The following is a 17,823-nucleotide window of genomic DNA, read 5'->3' as shown; positions in this document are numbered from 1 at the left end:
AAAGGAACATAGTAATAAAATGACTCCTGATAACATTCTGCTATATCCACAGATCAGTGTCTCAGGCATCATCAGCGAAGTGCTCTTGTTCAGGAGTCAGAAACTAATACAGAATACCACGAGTGAACAATATGCAGAGAGTGAGGACTTTGAAACACTTAGTTATAACTGGGAACTTCCACCAAATCGTTCCCCTCAGGAATCAAGGAAGGAACTATGTGTGCGGAAGAGGAAGCAGAAAGATTGTGAAAGCTAGAGGGGATAGGTGACACCAAGGAAACAATGCCCTCCAGACTCACAGGACTGACTCAGTATCACTGAGACTGTGATAAAATACACAGGGCCTGCGCAGGTCCAAACCTGATGGGGCCCAGTGTTGAGATGGAGAAGTAGACACAAGGCCTATCACCAACCAAGAAACGACCCCCAATTGATAAGTGCTCCCAAGAGAAAATTAGTTTCTCCAAGGGAGCCACACTAGATATGTGAATCCATGTAAAGGTAGGCTCCATGCCCAGCAGAAGACAACCAATACAATATGACCTCAATGGTATTTTCAGAAATTTTTGAGGGTCTCATATTACTGTCTCTCTCTCTCTCTCTCTCTCTCTCTCTCTCTCTCTCTCTCTCTCTCTCTGTGTGTGTGTGTGTGTGTGTGTGTGATATGCTTGTTTCTTTTTCTTTCTGTTTGTTCATTTTCTTTTCTACTTGTTTGTCTGTTTTGCTTGTCTGCTGTTTTCTTAAGAGAGAGGGGAAAATATGGAATTAGAAGGAAGGGAAAGAAGGTGGGAGAGTATGAGGGAAAAGAAAACTATGTGCAGAATACATTCTATGAAATAACCTTATTTTAAAAACAAAATCAAGTAACAAGAACATCCTAGGTGCCGCTCACCCTCAGCTGCCCCTCACAGCTCCTGAGGGCAGTGTTTCACTGTGTCCCTTGCCTGAGCTGAGGACACCCGCCGAAGCCTTCTCATGCCCACCTCCCCTCCAGCTGATGCCCAGGAGGAGAGGGCTTGTCTCTGCGAGCTCTCCTCTCAGCTTCCTCCTATGCTGATTGACTCGTGTCTTACTCCTCTTCGTCAAGGAAGCTGTGGCTAAAAGGAGAGAGGAAATGAGTGATTTCAAATCAATGCATTTGATTTGAATCCATCCTTTCAAAGCATTACTTGTCACTAAGGTGTTGTTGGTTTCTCCACGCAGACAGACATCCACAAATGGGAACAGTCCTGAGAACCCAGACCTTGGTACCATAGCTATGAAGGGAGTGACATCATGGGGCCCTGACCTCGAGGCGGAGGTCGGTGCTTCTCAGTGCTGTACAGTGTTGAGTCCCTTTCAGGAGAGAAGGGATGGGAGTGGAGCAGCCTAGAGCCAGACCACCTTGTCTCCCTCATGGGGAGACAGAGGCCATGAGTCAGCACCCACTTCAACTGCATGTGAAACACGATGCTGCATGCACATCTGTCAGTACACAGTGATCCCTGTAATTGCTGTGCAAGAGCGGCTCTGAGGGATCTACTGAATGGATGGACATACAGTGCATGAATGAAGGTGTGTGGTTATATGCCTGTGTGTGTGTGTGCGTGTGTGTGTGTGTGAGTGTGTGTGTATGGTATCAACACATGTCACCTACCTCTGGTGAACAGAAACACTAGAATCATACTTGGTCTCTTGCTAGCCTGTTTTACCTGCCATATTTAGACAGATTTCAGAGATGGAGTCTTTTTGTCCCATGGTACTGATATGCAGGGTCTATGTGAGTCTGTATATTTCCTCTCCCAGCTTGGATGAGAATTCCTCTCAGGCACGTTCTTACAGCCTAAGCCTGGATAAAGATAAAGAGAGGCCATGGTAAAGCTGCAATCTTGTGGCCATGGTTCCTGAAAGGCAGAAGGAGACCTCAGAAACCCAATAAATACTACATGGCCTAGAGTTCCAGAAGTGTGGGCACTGAACTTTGGCTGTCACTCGGGGTCAGTGAGATCATCTTCTGTCCTGGGAGCAAGGTGTGCGCAAACAACCAGAAAACTGAGTAACAAAACCTGCTTAGTATGAGGGACACAGAGCACTATAGGGCCTGCTCAACTGGGCAGGGCTGGCTGTACAAGGAAGAGGAGGTTGAGTTTGATCCCAGAACTCATGTGAAACAGTGAGACGTGATGATGTGTGCTTGTATTTTCAGCATTGGGTGTGTGTGATCTGCTAGGTGAGCTCAGAACAATGAGAGACCCTTTCCAAAACTAAAATGGATGGCTACTGGGGAAGAGGAACCAAGGCTGTCTTTTCATGTATGCATGCATACACAACCATGTGAATAAACACACACACACACACACACATGTAGACCACAGCATATACACACTAATACACCCCTCACATCTCCCATCATACATTCCTCCATACACATACCACGCATCACACACATATACACTCACAACATACACCACACACACAAATATGCATATTCACATACACCATACAGGCACACACACATACACCCACACAAACACACACACACATGGCCTTGGATTATGCTGTCTCTATGGATTAATAGGACAGAACTTTTTCAAACACAACAGAATCAGAGAAAATGGTAGTTTAAAAGCTGAAGACCATACTTTTCACACATGTGCTGCTGGATATAGTCCTGGGATTGCTGAGCCAATCCAACATAACTTATCTGTTAGGGTCAAAGTGTTTGATTTCTTCCCTGTCTCTGAAGAGGATGTTGTTAACCATGAGTCAGCTAGCCTCTGGCTTTCTAGAAGTAGAAGAAGTCTCTATATAAAGATGGAGGTTCCAGGCTAGGATGTTGGAGCAGGCAGGAAGGAGGCACTCATGATCTTGCCCAGGAAAAAGGATCAGCATGCATAGTCTTCTTTTGTTGTTGCTTCTCTGGGGTACCAGCTCATACAGCTTCCCCGTGTTTCAGGATGGAGTCCGGCAAAATGTGGAGACAGTCTGGGTAAATGAATACTACATTACACATGAAGTAGTTTTCAATTTGCATTTTCTATCATAGCATGATGGCATTTATGGATGGATTACTGTCTAAGAGAAATGGTGTTTGCTAGAAATTTAACCTTCTCAAAGATGTTTACAGTCAAATGTAGACACCTCTTTCTGGGTGGGAGAGAGGGGACCCAAGCAAGGAGAGGCAACTCCCTCTATAAATGTGGATTTGCAACAGAGTGCAAACCTCTCCTACAAAACTTCACACTTTTCAATAGTTAGTGCTGGGGGATCTCTGTCTAAAATGATCAGGGTAACGAGGGTAGAAAAGTGTAACCAAAGCTTGGAAAGTAAACATAAGAGCCATTTTTTTAGTGTTTCAGTAACTTGGAATATTTATCTATTCCTAATTATGTGTGTGTGTGTGTGTGTGTGTGTGTGTGTGCCATGTGTACATCCATCACAGGTAGAGGTCAATAGAATCTTTAGATCACCTGAGCCTGTGCTCTCTGCCAGCAGTCAGAGATCTTAACTGCTGCACCATCTCTCAAGACCCTAGTGGTTCATCAATGTTATATTTCATCAGAAATACCTGGAAAACTACTACAACTTGGGCAAAGACATGCAAGCTAAAAATGTGAATAGCAAGGAGGTGATGGCTGAAAAGCTGAGGCAAATGCAGAAATTATTTGGGCTGAAAGTGACTGGAAGTTCAGATCCTGAAACCCTGAGTGCTATGAGGAAGCCCAGGTGTGGGGTGCCTGATGTGGCCCCATATGCCATCACTCACAACAATCCTCGTTGGAGCAAAACTCATCTGACTTACAGGTAACTAGAAGGGGGAGCCAAGTGGGGGCATAACTACACCGCTGGAACAGAAGGAAAGAAGATCCACTGTGTCTCTGTCTTATATTTTCTTAGCATTTTAAACTACACTCCATATTTGCCAAGAGCAGTTGTGGAAGATGCCATCGAGAGAGCCTTTCGAGTCTGGAGTGATGTGACACCACTAACATTCGAAAGGGTCTTTGAGGAGGAAGGAGATATCGTGTTCTCTTTCCACAGAGGAGGTAAACTCTTCGACCTCACCTTACCCTTCAACCCTTTCTGCTTGGCAGAAAGAGTTCCTTGTTAACAAACATCATCGATTTTTCTGGAGCTGAGGAGGCAAATAATATCACATTGGATGGAAGTACATTGACTGCTCAACAAAACTCTGAGCTAACGAACGTGAGATCTTAAATGAACCCTTTGTTGAATTTTTGTTTCTTGCAGACCATGATGACAATAACCCATTTGATGGACCAAACTATAAACTTGCTCACACCTTCCCGCCAGGCCCACGTTTGGGAGGCGATGTTCATTACGATCTTGATGAGAGGTGGACTGACAACAGTGACAGTAAGTTCACCAATGTTGCTTCTCGCACTTCACCTGGCCCTTGCTAGTTCCTTTCAGTGTTGGCTTATTTAATGGACAATGCTTTAATGGAAGCAGTTAACCTATCACCACGCACAGAATTAGGAGCACAGTATTAGGAGACAGGAGTATTTTTGACTGAGAATCATCCTCCTGGTGGCAAACGAGCCACTCTAAAACTTCTCTGTGCTACATCCTCTGCATAAAAGCTACGGTTCTTTAGCTTGAGATGCTTGTAAGACTCCCAACAGTGGGAATGGTGTTGTCTCTGGCCTTTGCCTGTGCTCAGGAGCCTTTTGATCCTACTGGGTTTCCTCATCAAGCCATGCTATGAGGTTTTGTATGTAGTTTTATGGTATCTTGTGCTGCTGATATTAATTGGAAGCCTGCTCTTTTTTTTTTTAAAGGGAAACAGAAAAGATTTAGGAGAAACCGGAAGTAAGGGAAGGCTGTAAGGAGTAGACAGAGAGGCTGCAGTACAGTCATGACATATTTTATGAGAAAAGAATAAAAATACATAAAAAGTAAAATTCAGATGGCTGATGAGATGTAACATCTGAAATCCTCATTTTGATTCTCACAACCTATCTGGTGGAAGAAAACTGAGCCCTTTAAGCTGTTCTCTACTTTCTACACAGGCATCCTCAGTAAACTCTGTGCTTACACACACGCCTGCACATGAACAAATAAACAAATAAAGTAAACAGATAAAATAAAATTTTTTCTTTTCAAAAGGAAGGAGCTATTGAACATTTAATGTGTTTCGTATGGGCCTGAAATTTTCCTTATAGGAATGATGCAATAAAACTTAACAAATTTCTTATTAACTTGGAAGGCTGAATGATAAGGGATTTTTTGTTTTGTTTTGTTCTTGTACTTTCTAAGTTTCACACACGGTGTGTCCATCAGCTTTGTGAATAAGAAGTATGAACTGTTAGCGGGGTGTTATTGTTCCTCTGAGAAGGAGCTTGTCCCAGTTCAGGGTTAGCATGGACTCATCTGAGCTGGACCTTAAGTCAGTGAGGGCCCTATTGTACAATAAAACCCTAGAATGTAGGCTTGACCGTGGCTCCTTATTATTAATAGATGCACACTTCCACCGTCAGGAAAAGACGGTATATGCATACGTGTAGTTCAAAAAGTGACTAAGAAGATGTGAACATTCACCCTGGAAGATTATTCCATTAATAATATCTCAACCCATTTTTAATGATTAGATGGGTGTCTGTGTCCTTCCAGATTTCAACCTGTTTTATGTCACGGCTCATGAACTCGGCCACTCCCTTGGACTCACTCATTCTAGTGACATAGGAGCACTGATGTTCCCCAGCTACACATGGTACACTGAAGACTTTGTGCTAAACCAGGATGATATTAATCGCATCCAGGCTTTATATGGTAAGTGAACCAGCCTTAGCTACACAGTCAAAGGCATTTTCATCTTGCAGGTGCCCCCCCCCCCCGGTTCAGAACCATGGAAACTAACCCCAGCTTTCTGCTGTTCTTTAGGGCCTTCCCCAAATCCCATCCAGCCAACAGGTGCAACCACTCCACATCCATGTGATGGTGATATAACCTTTGATGCAATAACTACATTTAGGGGAGAGGTGATGTTCTTCAAAGGCAGGTAAGTCCTTCACTGTTTCCTGGGCTCTTTATTCACTGTCGTAGGCCACCAATATGGCTCATGGGTTAGCCTCACACTACAAGGTAGCAATTGCTTGTATTTCCTCTCTTTCCCCCCCCCTCCTCTTTTTCTTCGTTTTTACAACTTATAAAGGGTGATTTTCCACATGCATTAGGTCAACTGGTGCAGAGATAGTAACCCTACAGGGAAAACCTGAAAATATGTCACTTTATGGACCTGTAAATTTAGGTGGAGGGGGGGGGAGTTCCCCTGGAGACACAGAGCTCATGGGTGGCTCTGCATGTTACATCCAACAGTTGTATGATGCAGTTACATTGAACAGGTTACCTGGAAGGGAAGCTGGGGATGTATGGGAAGGCAGCAAAAAAGAGACGGAGACCAAGATAGCATCTGCTATTTAAGGTCTCAAAGCTTAATGAAGAACTCCCAGTAAAGTCTGGAAGCTTCTCAGCAGAATCAGTTCAGTTGCTCCACGGGTGGCCAGTGTTTCTCAGGAAACTGGAAGTCCTTGAAAAGTAATAGGCTTTACCTTGGCCTGGACACTCCACCCTAGGTGGAGGGGATTATGGCTGACACAGAAGTTCCCCCTCAAAGGCTGGGAGGGGAACTTCACATTGGTCAATGTCAAGTTCCTACCAAATGGCATGGTACCTCAATAAGGCTCTCTACAGGTGGCATATTATATATTAGTCTCCTGGCCCCCAAGTTGGACCTCTTTTAGGCGTGTTGATCTGAGTATTGATGAGTATGATGGTACTTTACAAGGAGTAGTCCTTTTAAGATACATTTTCCCAACAATATGTGCATGTATGTATGTATGTATTATGCATGCATGCATACATGCATGCATATGCCCCTCTAAGCCCTTTATCAGCTTTACCCTGCTCCTGAAACGTCTCTCTACACTTCAGAGGCTCAAAGAAGCAAAGGGAAGAAACCATTGCTGGAAGAGTTCTGAGGCCTTGGCTCCTCCCCCAGGCAGAGAAGGGAAGCCAGGATGCTGTGCATCACCTCCTCAGAGGAGGGAAGTAAAATTCCCTGTCAGTGCGTGGGCCTGAAAGCATGCTAGGCCCCTTCCACAAACTGTGTCCACAGCATAGCAATGTCTAAATGTCCATAATAACATCCCTGATGCTACCCACTGAAGAGTACGTGTAGCATAGGAACGCCACAGCCCTGGATTCCCCCAGATTCTCTTCTCAGAGTGCAGTTGGTGCTGGCTGGCCATGTTGTGGCTGCATCTACATCCACATTCAGATATTGGCTCCAAGTGCTTTCTAGGACCTTCTTTCCTACTTATGAGAACGAAAGATAAGGTTGGATCCTGCATGATGGGAAGCTTTGAAATATAGCCTTAAAGGAAATCTCAAGGGCTGGGAATGTGGTTTAGTAGGTAGGCCATGCACAAAGAACTGGGTTTGGTCTGAAGCATCAAATAAAACTGTGCATGATAGGACACAGCTGAGATCACAGGACATGAAAGGTAGAACTAGGAACTTCCCAAGGTCTAGGTTGGGCTGGGACAGCTAAATAGTTAAGAGCACATGTTGCTCCTACAGAGGACCTGGATTTGGACTCCAGCACCAACATCTTGGCTCACAACCTTTGTGAGTGCTGGGTAAGCAAATGGTGTGCCAACATTCATATAGACAAAACACTCATACTCATAAAATGAAATGAATAACTAAAACAATCTTTTAAAGACGTTCAAGGTCATTATTCTGGAAGCTACCCTGGGTTACTGTTTTGAGAAATTCAAAAAAGAAAGCATGATATAGGTAGCCCTGTCCAGCTGTGAATGGAGTCAGTATTCTGTATTCTCTTCCACATACATGGATTCAATTAATCACAGATCTATGAATCTAAACAGTACTTTTAAAATTGCATCTGTACCAAGTTTTCTTGCTACTATACTGAAATAATATTTTATAATAACCAAGTAGCATTATAAATACTCTTAAATGATTTAAAGCAGAGCAAAAATGTTCATGGACTATACATTCATTTTATTTATAATATTTGAAATTATAATATAATAACATCATTTCCCCCATTTCCCTTCCTCCCTTCGATCCCTTCCATACATACCTCCTTGCTCTCTTTCTAATTCATTGACTTTTTATCATTACTTTTACATACATGTATGTATATACATATGCAAATCCCTAAATATAAGCTGCTCATTCCATATCCTGTTACATGTATTTATATTTTTAGAGCCATCCACTTGGTATTGGTTAACCAATTGGTGTGCTTTTCCCTGGAGAAGACTATTTCCCATGCTCCCAGCATCTCTTAGTTGCCTGTAGTTCTTTGTGTAGGGATGAGCTCTCGCAGGCATTACTGGTCTACTGTGGCAAATCTGTTGTCCTTGTTTAACTCGTGTTTATACAGTTGTATTGGTGAGACTTTACAAGTGTAGCTTCAGTCATTCCTAGGAGACACAATCTCACAGAAAACTCCCTGGTCCTCTGGCTCTTACACTCCCTCCCCTTCCTCACTGATCCCTGAGCCTTAAATATGGGACTGCTTTTTAGTAATATTGATTTAGATTGAGTTGTACAACCCTACATTTGGAAATGTTGTCGTTTTCTGGTGTTTTCTGTCTGGTGCAAAAAGAAGTTCCCTTGTTGAGGGGTGAGGACTACATTTATCTATGGGTATAACAACAAATATTTAGAATATAGTTAGAGACTATGCTAGTTTAGTCAAGCGGTCAAGATCCATGACACCACTAGCTCTGGCATAGTTTATCTCTTACTGAGCATGTCTGAAGTAAAATTAGAGAGCTGTTGGTTACCTTCAAGGTATGCATGCCAGTACTGTGCCCTTAGGGCTATAGTACCAGGCTGGTCATTGGTGAAGTCATGGTTGCCGTAGATGGGTAGGAGTGTTGCTTGCCTCCCTCCTTTGGTAGCTTGCGTGTCACCTTCTGCTATCATGATAGCTAGTCCTCAGGAAGGAGGCTTTCAGGTCAGTTCCAGCCCAAGAGCCTCTAGGCCCTGTGTCTGAAGTGTATAAAGTCTTTAGCAATGGGAGAGTTATCTTCCATCTCTATAGAGCAACCAAAGACATCAACTATAGCCCATAATGTTTTAGGAATCTTTTAGACAACACTGACCAAGAACTCGCAAGAGGCTTCTCATGCATAGTGCTGGGGTTTTATTGGGTGGCCTTTGACTCTTAGAGAGATCATTGTAAGCCCAGATGGAAAAATATTACTTAAAACTATATATGTCTATTTCTATAGAGACTTATGTGCATTACAGGACTTTTCTTAGGCTGATGGTTAATAGTATGATTTCTTATTACTTTTTCAGACATCTCCTCCCTCCTTCTGTATTTATCTCATTCTCCTTCCTAGTTAGATCTACCCTTTCCCACTTTTCTGATCAAATCACTTGTGCCACACTGTTCTCCTCTCTGTTGTTCCCAACCCTCCCACCCTGGAATGGCCCCTTTGTACTTTCTTGATTGCTGTAGTTACTCCAAGGCATGAACTCACATCTGATGATTTGGAGGCAAGAGCCTAACAACTTAGAACACGTGCTGGTTGTCTTTCTGGGTTGCATCACTCAATGCGATGCTTTCCAGTTCCATCCATTTCTCTGCAATGCTCACAACTTCCTTTATCTTTCTGCAGCTGAATGGTTATATGTGAACCACACTTTCATTATTCATTCATCAGTTGAAGGACATTTAGGTTACTTCCATCTTCTAGCTATTGTGAATACAGCAGCAATGAACGTGGGTGGGCAAGTATCTATGTGCATATGTCAAGGGGTGATATGGTTGGGTGCGCACTGATTTCCATAGTGACTGCACCGGTTTGCAGTTCCTACCAACAGTGAATGAGGTTCCTTTAGTTCTTTGTCCCAGGCTCCATGCAGCATTGATTGTACTTTGTTTGCTTGATCATTGCCATTCCGACTAGGTTAAGATAAACTCTCAAAGGTATTTTGACTTGAATTTGCCTAATTTCTAGAAACAATGGACTGTTTTTGATATATTTCTTAATCATCTCTTTTCTTCTTTTGAGAACTCTCTGTTCAGGTCCCAAGCCCAGTTTTTAATATGTCCTTTGGGTTTTGTTGGTGTTGGTTTTTTGATTTGTGTTTATTTTGGTTATTAATTCTGTGTCATATGTAGAGTTGACATAGATTCCCTCCCATCTGGATCCACTTCCTTTCTTGCTTTTATTAGGAAGCAACAGGCTTTTAAGGAATAATAATAAAATACAATAAAATGTAGTAAGATACAACAAAAAACATCATAGTTGGACCAGATAAGCAAACAGGAGCAAAAGAGCACAAGAGAAGGCACGACGGTCAGAGACTATCTCATGGGCACACTCAGGAACCACATACTAGCACTAACCTTGGAGCTATAGTACACGCACAGAGAGCGTGTGTGCCGCTCAGTCTTGAGCATGCTGCTCAGTCTCTGAAAGTTCTTGCGATTAATCGTTTGATCATAAATCACAAATTAATCATAAAATGTTGACTTAGAGGGCCTTGTTCCCCTGGTGTCCTCCATCCCCTCTGGCTCTTTTTGCCTCCTCCTCTTCCACAGGGTTCCCGGAGCCCCGAGGAGAGAGATTTGGCAGAGGCATCTATTTAGAGCTGAGTTTTCTAAGGTCTCCCACTCTTTAAATATTGTCTGGCTATGAGTCTCTGTATTTGTTTCCATTTACTGCAGGAAGAAGTTTCATTTTATTCTATACACACATACAAACACACACACACACACAGAGAGAGAAAGAGAGAGAGACAGAGAGAGAGAGAGAGAGAGAGAGAGAGAGAGAGAGAGAGAGAGAGAGAGAGAGAGAGAATTTTTTACTTTAGATCCCTGGGCTACCTAGTCTTTGGTTCTTGGTCAACGAAGCAGCACTGTGTATGGGTGTTATGTGGTAGAGTGGGCCTTAAGTCAAATCAGATATTGTTGGGTTGCTCTCACAGCTTTGTGTCATTGCATCTCCATATCTTGCAGGCAGGACACCATTGTAGTTCAAAGGATTTGTAGCTGGGTTGGTGTTTACATTTGTCTTTGGGTAGCATGCAGATTTCTTCCTGTACCAAAGATAGTATGGGTGAAGGCTTCACAGTAGGCACAATCTTGATTTCTCCATATTCAGTGACTGAATAAGGTTTAACTTCAGCAATGAGGACTTTCAGCTAGTTTGTGGAACCTACAGAGGGCTGAAGTTTTCATTGTATAGGTCCTTCAGTTCCTTGGTTAGGTTTATTACTGGACATTTTATTTTCTTTCAGGTTATTTTGAATGGGAGTGTATCCTTCTCCATGTGTTTGCTGTTGATATAAGGCTAAGCTATTTATTTGTGTGTGTTGATTCAGTATCCTGCAATGCTCTGAATTTGTTTAATGCTTCTATAAGTTTTCTGGTTGAATTCTGGGGATCTCTAATATATAATATCAACTCATCAGCAAATAGAGAGAGATTGACTTCTTCCATCTTTGCATCCCTTTAATTTCCTTCTCTTTACCTATTGCTCTAGTAAGTACTATGAGCATGATGTTGAGAAAGACTAAGGATGGTGGGCCTTCCTGGTTTTGGTCCCAACTTCAGTGGGATTGCTTCAAACTTTTCTCTATATAGAATGATGTAGGCTTTGTGTGTGTGTGTGTGTGTGTGTGTGTGTGTGTGTGTGTGTGTGTGTAATTGATTTTAGGTGTGTGCCCTGTAGTCCTACATACTCCTGGACATTTATCATGAGGGCATGGTGAATTTTGTCAGTGCTTTTTGTGTAGACATCCAGATGATCATGTGAGTTTTGTTAAGTCCACTTATGTGGTTTATTGAATTTATTGTTTACATGTATTGAATCATCTCTCCATTTTAGAGATAAAGTCAACTTGAGTCTATATTAATCAGGGGTATAGGTGTGTAATTTCTCTCTCTCTCTCTCTCTCTCTCTCTCTCTCTCTCTGTGTGTGTGTGTGTGTGTGTGTGTGTGTGTGTGTGTCTGTGTTAACTGTGGTCATGATGTGTGGTTTGTGTTCTAGATAACATAATGTATTTTAATAATTATGGTTTCATATTTTTCAAGCATCTCTTCAGATTTAAATAATGTTTTCTGTATTTTCTTTAGATTTGAGTTTTAGATAGAATTTTTTTAGGCTCTTCATATCATGGAGTCTTTTCTTTCTCTTTCAATTAAGGTGAATGACTTCGATGGCTGTGTTAGACTAGACTATCTGACATAATATTTTAGAACTTAAAATACATTGGTGAGGGGTCTTCCAGTTTTCAGAGTTTCCATTGAGATATGTGTTATTAATGTATTTTTCTTCATATGTGTCTTGTGCCTTTTCCCTTGAAAGTTTCAGTACACTTTCTTTGATATGTATATTTAGCATTTTAACTATGATGTCCCGTGCCTCTTGGTCTTAGCATGGAATATTAGAGCAGGTCTGGTTGGGTAGAAAGTTTGAAGGTAGTGTTGGTGGGGACTGTGGGCTGTGGGGAGCTAGGTAGAATTGTAGCAAAAGCCTAAATTTTGTGATTCAGGTGGACTAACTGAGATGCTGGATGTGGGACCCAGGCTAGAACTGAGAGGTTGGGGAGGATCAAGGAGACTCACTGGGCTAGACCCTGGTGAAGAATGTGTGGGATCTAGATGGGTGGAGAGGTTGGAGGTGGCATATAGGAGCCCATGGTGGTAGCCTTATAAATTGTATTTTGAAAATTATACCCCCTATAATGGATTTAATCTTCCCTGAATTTGGATATTCACAGGAATATCCATGCACCCTCACATACTCAGAGATAATGACCTTCACTAAATACTGGATATTGGCACAGGATGGTATATTGCAGTTGGTCACATGCTACAGCCTCATCCTCATGGCTCACCAAAGCTCAGCCTATATTTTGAAGGTTTATGAAAATTGGTTGTGAATCACAGCTGTTATCAGGGTTAAATTAAATTATACTAGAACACCAGTAATAGAAATAAAGCATTGCTCTGTCATCATCTTCACCGAAGGCGTTGACAGTGCTGAGGCACAAACTCAGAGCTTCACACACGCCAGGCCAGCACTTCCCCTCTCTGCTCTAGCCCACTCCTATTCAAGTACCTTTTACTCCTTATGTTCTTGAGTTCGCTTATGCCATTTGTGTCTCCAAACGATTGGGGTCCCATGGATGTGCTACAGTCAGTCTCAGAATTTGTCACAGCATGAGTATTTCCATCAAGAAAGAAGCACGTCAAGCAGAAACCATGCCTGACGGCTCCTTCAGGGAGACAGTAGAGATTTGCTCACAGGAAGACTCCAGTGAGAAGAGGCTGCGGATGGCCGGGAGACCCATTGACAGCCACACGTTCTCTTCTTTTTCAATCAGGTTCTACATTCGGGTAAATAGATTCATGCCAGAAGCTGAGCTCAATTTGATAGGTATTCTCTGGCCAAATCTGCCAGGTAAACTTGACGCTGCCTATGAAGTTAGCATGATAGATCAAGTCCGCTATTTCAAAGGTAATGTTTCTACTTGTTTCTTTGTTTTTATAAACTAAATTTTCATTCAGTTTTAGACTGAGATAAAAGAATATTAGCTGCATTTACTGCACAGACTTCTGAATGTTCAGGCTTCTCCAAGTAAGTTAATGGAGCCCATCAGCTTAGGTAAAAGTTGTATTACATATTCAGCATCATTTTTCTTAAGACGTAAATTACTAGAGTTCTAATTCTTTAAACTTGTTTAACAAGACATTGTAAGCAATTTCTGTGTTTTACACTTCCTCTATATGCCTGGGAGTGCTCAGATATAAAATTGAGAGTCATGAACCAATTCTTCCAAATATCACACAGAAAGATTTTGTATATGCAGTTTTCTAGACCCCCCTCCCACCGTGATGTGAAGACTTTTCCTTGAAAGAAGGAAAAGCCATCAGCAGGTAGGCAGACCAGGCACTGCTGACTGATTTCTCCTAGTAAAGTGGTAACACATTTCTATGGTAACATGTTCCTCTGCCTGTCATCCTAGCACTTTTTCCTTGGTATTGTTGTGTGTAACAGTCTTGAATCTGCATAAATTTACACATCTACCTTGTAGGATGCTGTTAAAATTTGTTACTACAGAAATGGACTAGATATTATAGCTATTTGAGGGTCTGACTTTGTAAAGGAACTTCACCTGCAATGGGGGAGTGGAAAGATAATTTTCAAAGCATGATACAGACTAGAATGGCCTTGGAAGAAAAAAAAAGTCTCATATAAACCAGGCTTGGTGACTCATGCCTTTAGTCCTAACAGTTAAGAGTCTAAGACAGGAGGATTGCTGTAAATTCTATAATGAATTCTAGACTAAACTAGGTTGCAGTGTAAGTTCCTTGTCTCAAAAACACAACAATCAAACAAACAAAAGCAAACTCATTTAACTGCTTTGAGATTGGATCCTGATATAAACATTCAACAGAGGAGACATCAAGCCCTTCCCAGCAAGGTTGCAGTCTGTAGCTAGGACACTGTTCTAGCTTGTGAAACTTAGCTGAAAATGTAGACAAGGAGGGTCATATGTGGTGTTTGATTGGCAGGCAATAAAGTCTGGGCAGTTCGAGAACAGAGCGTCCTGAGAGGATTCCCCACAGACATCCACAGCTTCTTTGGCTTCCCTAGCGACGTGACACACATTGATGCTGCCGTTTGTGAGGAAGAGATTGGAAAAACATACTTTTTTGTTGACCACATGTACTGGAGGTAAAGACTGAAATCTGACTAACGTTAGGGTACAAGTTGTTTGGATACAGAAAGATCTTCAAATGTATTTCAAATGATGCTAACCAACTGTCTTTTATATGAATGGCTGTAGCACTCAGCATTCAGTAGACCATGGGCCAACAGGCATCGCAAAGTGCGTGCTTGTACAGGGAACCTAATGAGCCTGCCTTGGTATTCTGTGCAACTGAAAAGTGGGGGAGTAAAGGCAATTAACTTCTTGAGCTACTTTGGCCTAAATTTACCATTCACAAAGCATTTTATCTTAAGAGAACATCTGTGTGGTTCATTGCATTTTAAAAGGACCTTATGCATATTTTGGTATATCCAACATTCTACATTTCCTTACCCAATTCACTGTTTTCTAATCTCAATAATTAAAATATTCTACGTCATCCAAGCTCTTGTGTTTTCTGTAAATATTTTTTTCATTTTTATTGGATATTTCCTATATTTACATTTCAAATGTTATCCCCTTTCCCAGTTTTCCTCCCTCCCAGAAACTCCTTATCCCATCCTCCCTCCCCCTGTTTCGATAAGGATGTTCCTTCACCAACCCACCCACTCCCATTTCCCCTCCCTCAATTCCCCTACACTGGGGCATCAATCGAGCTTTCATAGGACCTCTCCTCCCATTGATGCCTGACAAGTCAATCCTCTACTTTCTGTAAATATTTTAAGCAACCTTCAAGTTTGGTCAAAGGTTCTGATACTTTTAATCACTTTTTAAATTAGGTATGATGAAAACACACGGTCCATGGACCCAGGTTATCCCAGATTAATAGCAGAAGACTTCCCTGGAATTGAGGATAAAGTAGATGATGTTTTCCAAAAAGACGGTGAGTATAAATATATTTCCTCCATTTTGTTAATTATTAAAAGTAATAGCATTGCTATTTAGACAGCAGATATAAAAAATATGCATACTGATGGCATGCAGCACTCAGGATTGAGTCAAAGTCTGGAAACTTCATGTGTTATATAATAAATATATTTTTTTATTTCCAGAAAATTTTTATTTCTTTCACCAATCAGTTCAACACAGATTTAACCTCCGAATAAGAAGAGTTGATGAATCCCGTGATTCTAGAACCTGGTTCAACTGCTAAAAATATTGGCAACCCGTTACCAAGTTAAGGGAAATGCATATTCCATGATCTTAAAAAAGATATTTTTCTGAAGAGCAAAATATTGTTATGTTTTATTTACCTTCCAGAAGTGATGATACACAGAACTAAGTACAAATTAACTTTATTTTTCAAACATTCACAATTTATAGTATAATATTTTATGAACTAAAAGAGTTTAGTACTACAATTGACAACCCCTGAAGGCCATGTCATGGTTGAAGAGTCACTGAAGAAAGGCATTTCGCACTTCGAGATCTCACTGTGATCCTAGGCATCTCCTGTCAAGAAAGGAGAATCAACAGAGAAGCTCTTCCCGGAGTAAAAGTGGCTCTGAACACAGGAACGTGTGCACAAAAGGAAACACATCGCTGCTTTGGTTTTGGTGTTTAAGGCAGGATCTTACAGCCCAGTGGACTCGGAACTCTTCTCCCTCTGATTCCCACATGCTTCTGTAATCCCTACAGTGCCCAGCTAAGAGACACTTCCTGTCCAAAATATTTTATACTTAAATAAAGCCACTCTTGTCTCTAATGTTTTATAAGATCTCTATTTCATTATGTGATTTCCTGATTGTAAAGCCTAACTTTTAAGTTAGTAGTATTTTTTCTCATTTACAATAGAAAACAAACAGTATGAAAATTCTCATGAGAAAATTAGTCTACACAAAATTTTGAATTTTCTACAATTCTGAAGTTTGTTCTGTGTAGAGATGAGCGGGTTCTTATTCCCTCCACCCCAGACAAGAAATCTAAACATGGCATAACGGTAAAGTAAGCAAAAGCGGGAATGATTTTTCTAATTTGATGCTGCTTCATTGCTTAAGGAAATGGGAGAGTGACATTTTCCCAAAGTTGTGCTTCTGGGTACTGCTGGGGTTGAGGGTGTTGGGCAGCCAGCCGGCTGCAGGCAGAAGTGAGGAATCCCAAGTCCCCAGGTAAAGGGCCAAGCGAGAGCTGAGAGATGGCAGCTGTCCAGAACAACTCAGGTCAGGACTGCAGAGCCGGGCACCGCCCAGCTGGGTAGAGCATAGACAACCTGAGAATCCTCAAGTCCACAAAGGCAGCACGGAGGAGAGGGGCCTGCTCCGATCCAGAGAGAACGTGTCCACGATCACACTTCCCAGGAAGTGCTGACTGCTTCTTACTGAGTTCAGAAAGAAAATAGGTTAAGTCATGTCTACAGAAAGATATGTCTCATAAAGCAAAGGAAGCACAGCACTTTATCCTTGTAATTATCATCAAATGCCAAGGCTATGTGCTCAGAGTAGATCTTAAGAGCACTGGACTACGATGTATGTGGCAGGGCTGCAAGGCTAGACAGTGAGGAAGGTACTGAATTAGGTCTCTGTAAACTGGGACTGGTATTTCAGAAAGGAATCCGGGAGTTTTTCCAATGTGTTGCCTCCCTGGCACTGCACATCATGGACACAGCAATGATCCGTAGTATATGACAGAGATCAAAACTTTTGTTTCACAGTGTGGAGTTAGCAGCCAGAAGGTGCAGGGAGACTGGAATTTCCACTAGATTCATTATATGGAAATGAAGCACCTGCAGTTCCGGTCTTCAGGAAGGCCCATAGGCCAGTTTTCACTAAGACTATAAGGTATATATTAAAAAGGGCGGTGTACTGGTGTCTGAGGTGCATATACCTGTGAGCCCAAGTACACAGGCCCGTGGGGATCGGGCAGCAACTCAGTTCTCATTGTTGTGTGCTTTCTTTCTTTCCTGTTTGTCTTTCTCTCCTTCTTTCTTTCGACAATATCTCTCAGTGGCCTGAAACTCGTGGGATTGTCTGGGCTGACTGACCAATGAACCCCAAAGATTCTCCTCAACTTTCTCACTGCTGTAATTACAATCACAAGCCACTGTGCTTTTACATAGCAACTAAAGTTTGCAACTAAGTAATCTGAGCTACCTCCGCTGCCAGGCCCCCTGC

The 17,823-nt window shown here is 42.0% G+C and overlaps 1 protein-coding gene across 1 annotated transcript; it reads left to right on the top strand.

Moving 5' to 3' along the window:
- The first annotated feature begins 2,869 nt into the window (after window positions 1–2,869).
- Window positions 2,870–15,866, top strand: LOC127690199 (interstitial collagenase A). The gene is made up of 10 exons (XM_052189745.1): window positions 2,870–2,968; window positions 3,542–3,783; window positions 3,877–4,025; window positions 4,231–4,356; window positions 5,614–5,772; window positions 5,884–6,001; window positions 13,385–13,518; window positions 14,577–14,739; window positions 15,493–15,596; window positions 15,766–15,866. The coding sequence occupies exons 1-10, from the start codon at window positions 2,870–2,872 to the stop codon at window positions 15,864–15,866; spliced, it is 1,395 nt and encodes a 464-aa protein (XP_052045705.1).
- The last annotated feature ends 1,957 nt before the right edge of the window (window positions 15,867–17,823 follow it).

Source organism: Apodemus sylvaticus, chromosome 7 (assembly GCF_947179515.1).
Source record: "Apodemus sylvaticus chromosome 7, mApoSyl1.1, whole genome shotgun sequence".
Lineage (NCBI taxonomy): Eukaryota > Metazoa > Chordata > Mammalia > Rodentia > Muridae > Apodemus > Apodemus sylvaticus.
This window is presented reverse-complemented; position numbering and strand designations above follow the sequence as displayed.

Bases quoted from the DNA above. Each gene is read 5' to 3' on its own strand.
- LOC127690199 (XM_052189745.1), top strand. From the start codon at position 2,870: ATGCATAGTCTTCTTTTGTTGTTGCTTCTCTGGGGTACCAGCTCATAC. The intron at 5,773-5,883 runs GTAAGTGAACCA...GCTGTTCTTTAG, and splicing joins TCGCATCCAGGCTTTATATG to GGCCTTCCCCAAATCCCATC. The intron at 6,002-13,384 runs GTAAGTCCTTCA...TTTTTCAATCAG, and splicing joins GTGATGTTCTTCAAAGGCAG to GTTCTACATTCGGGTAAATA.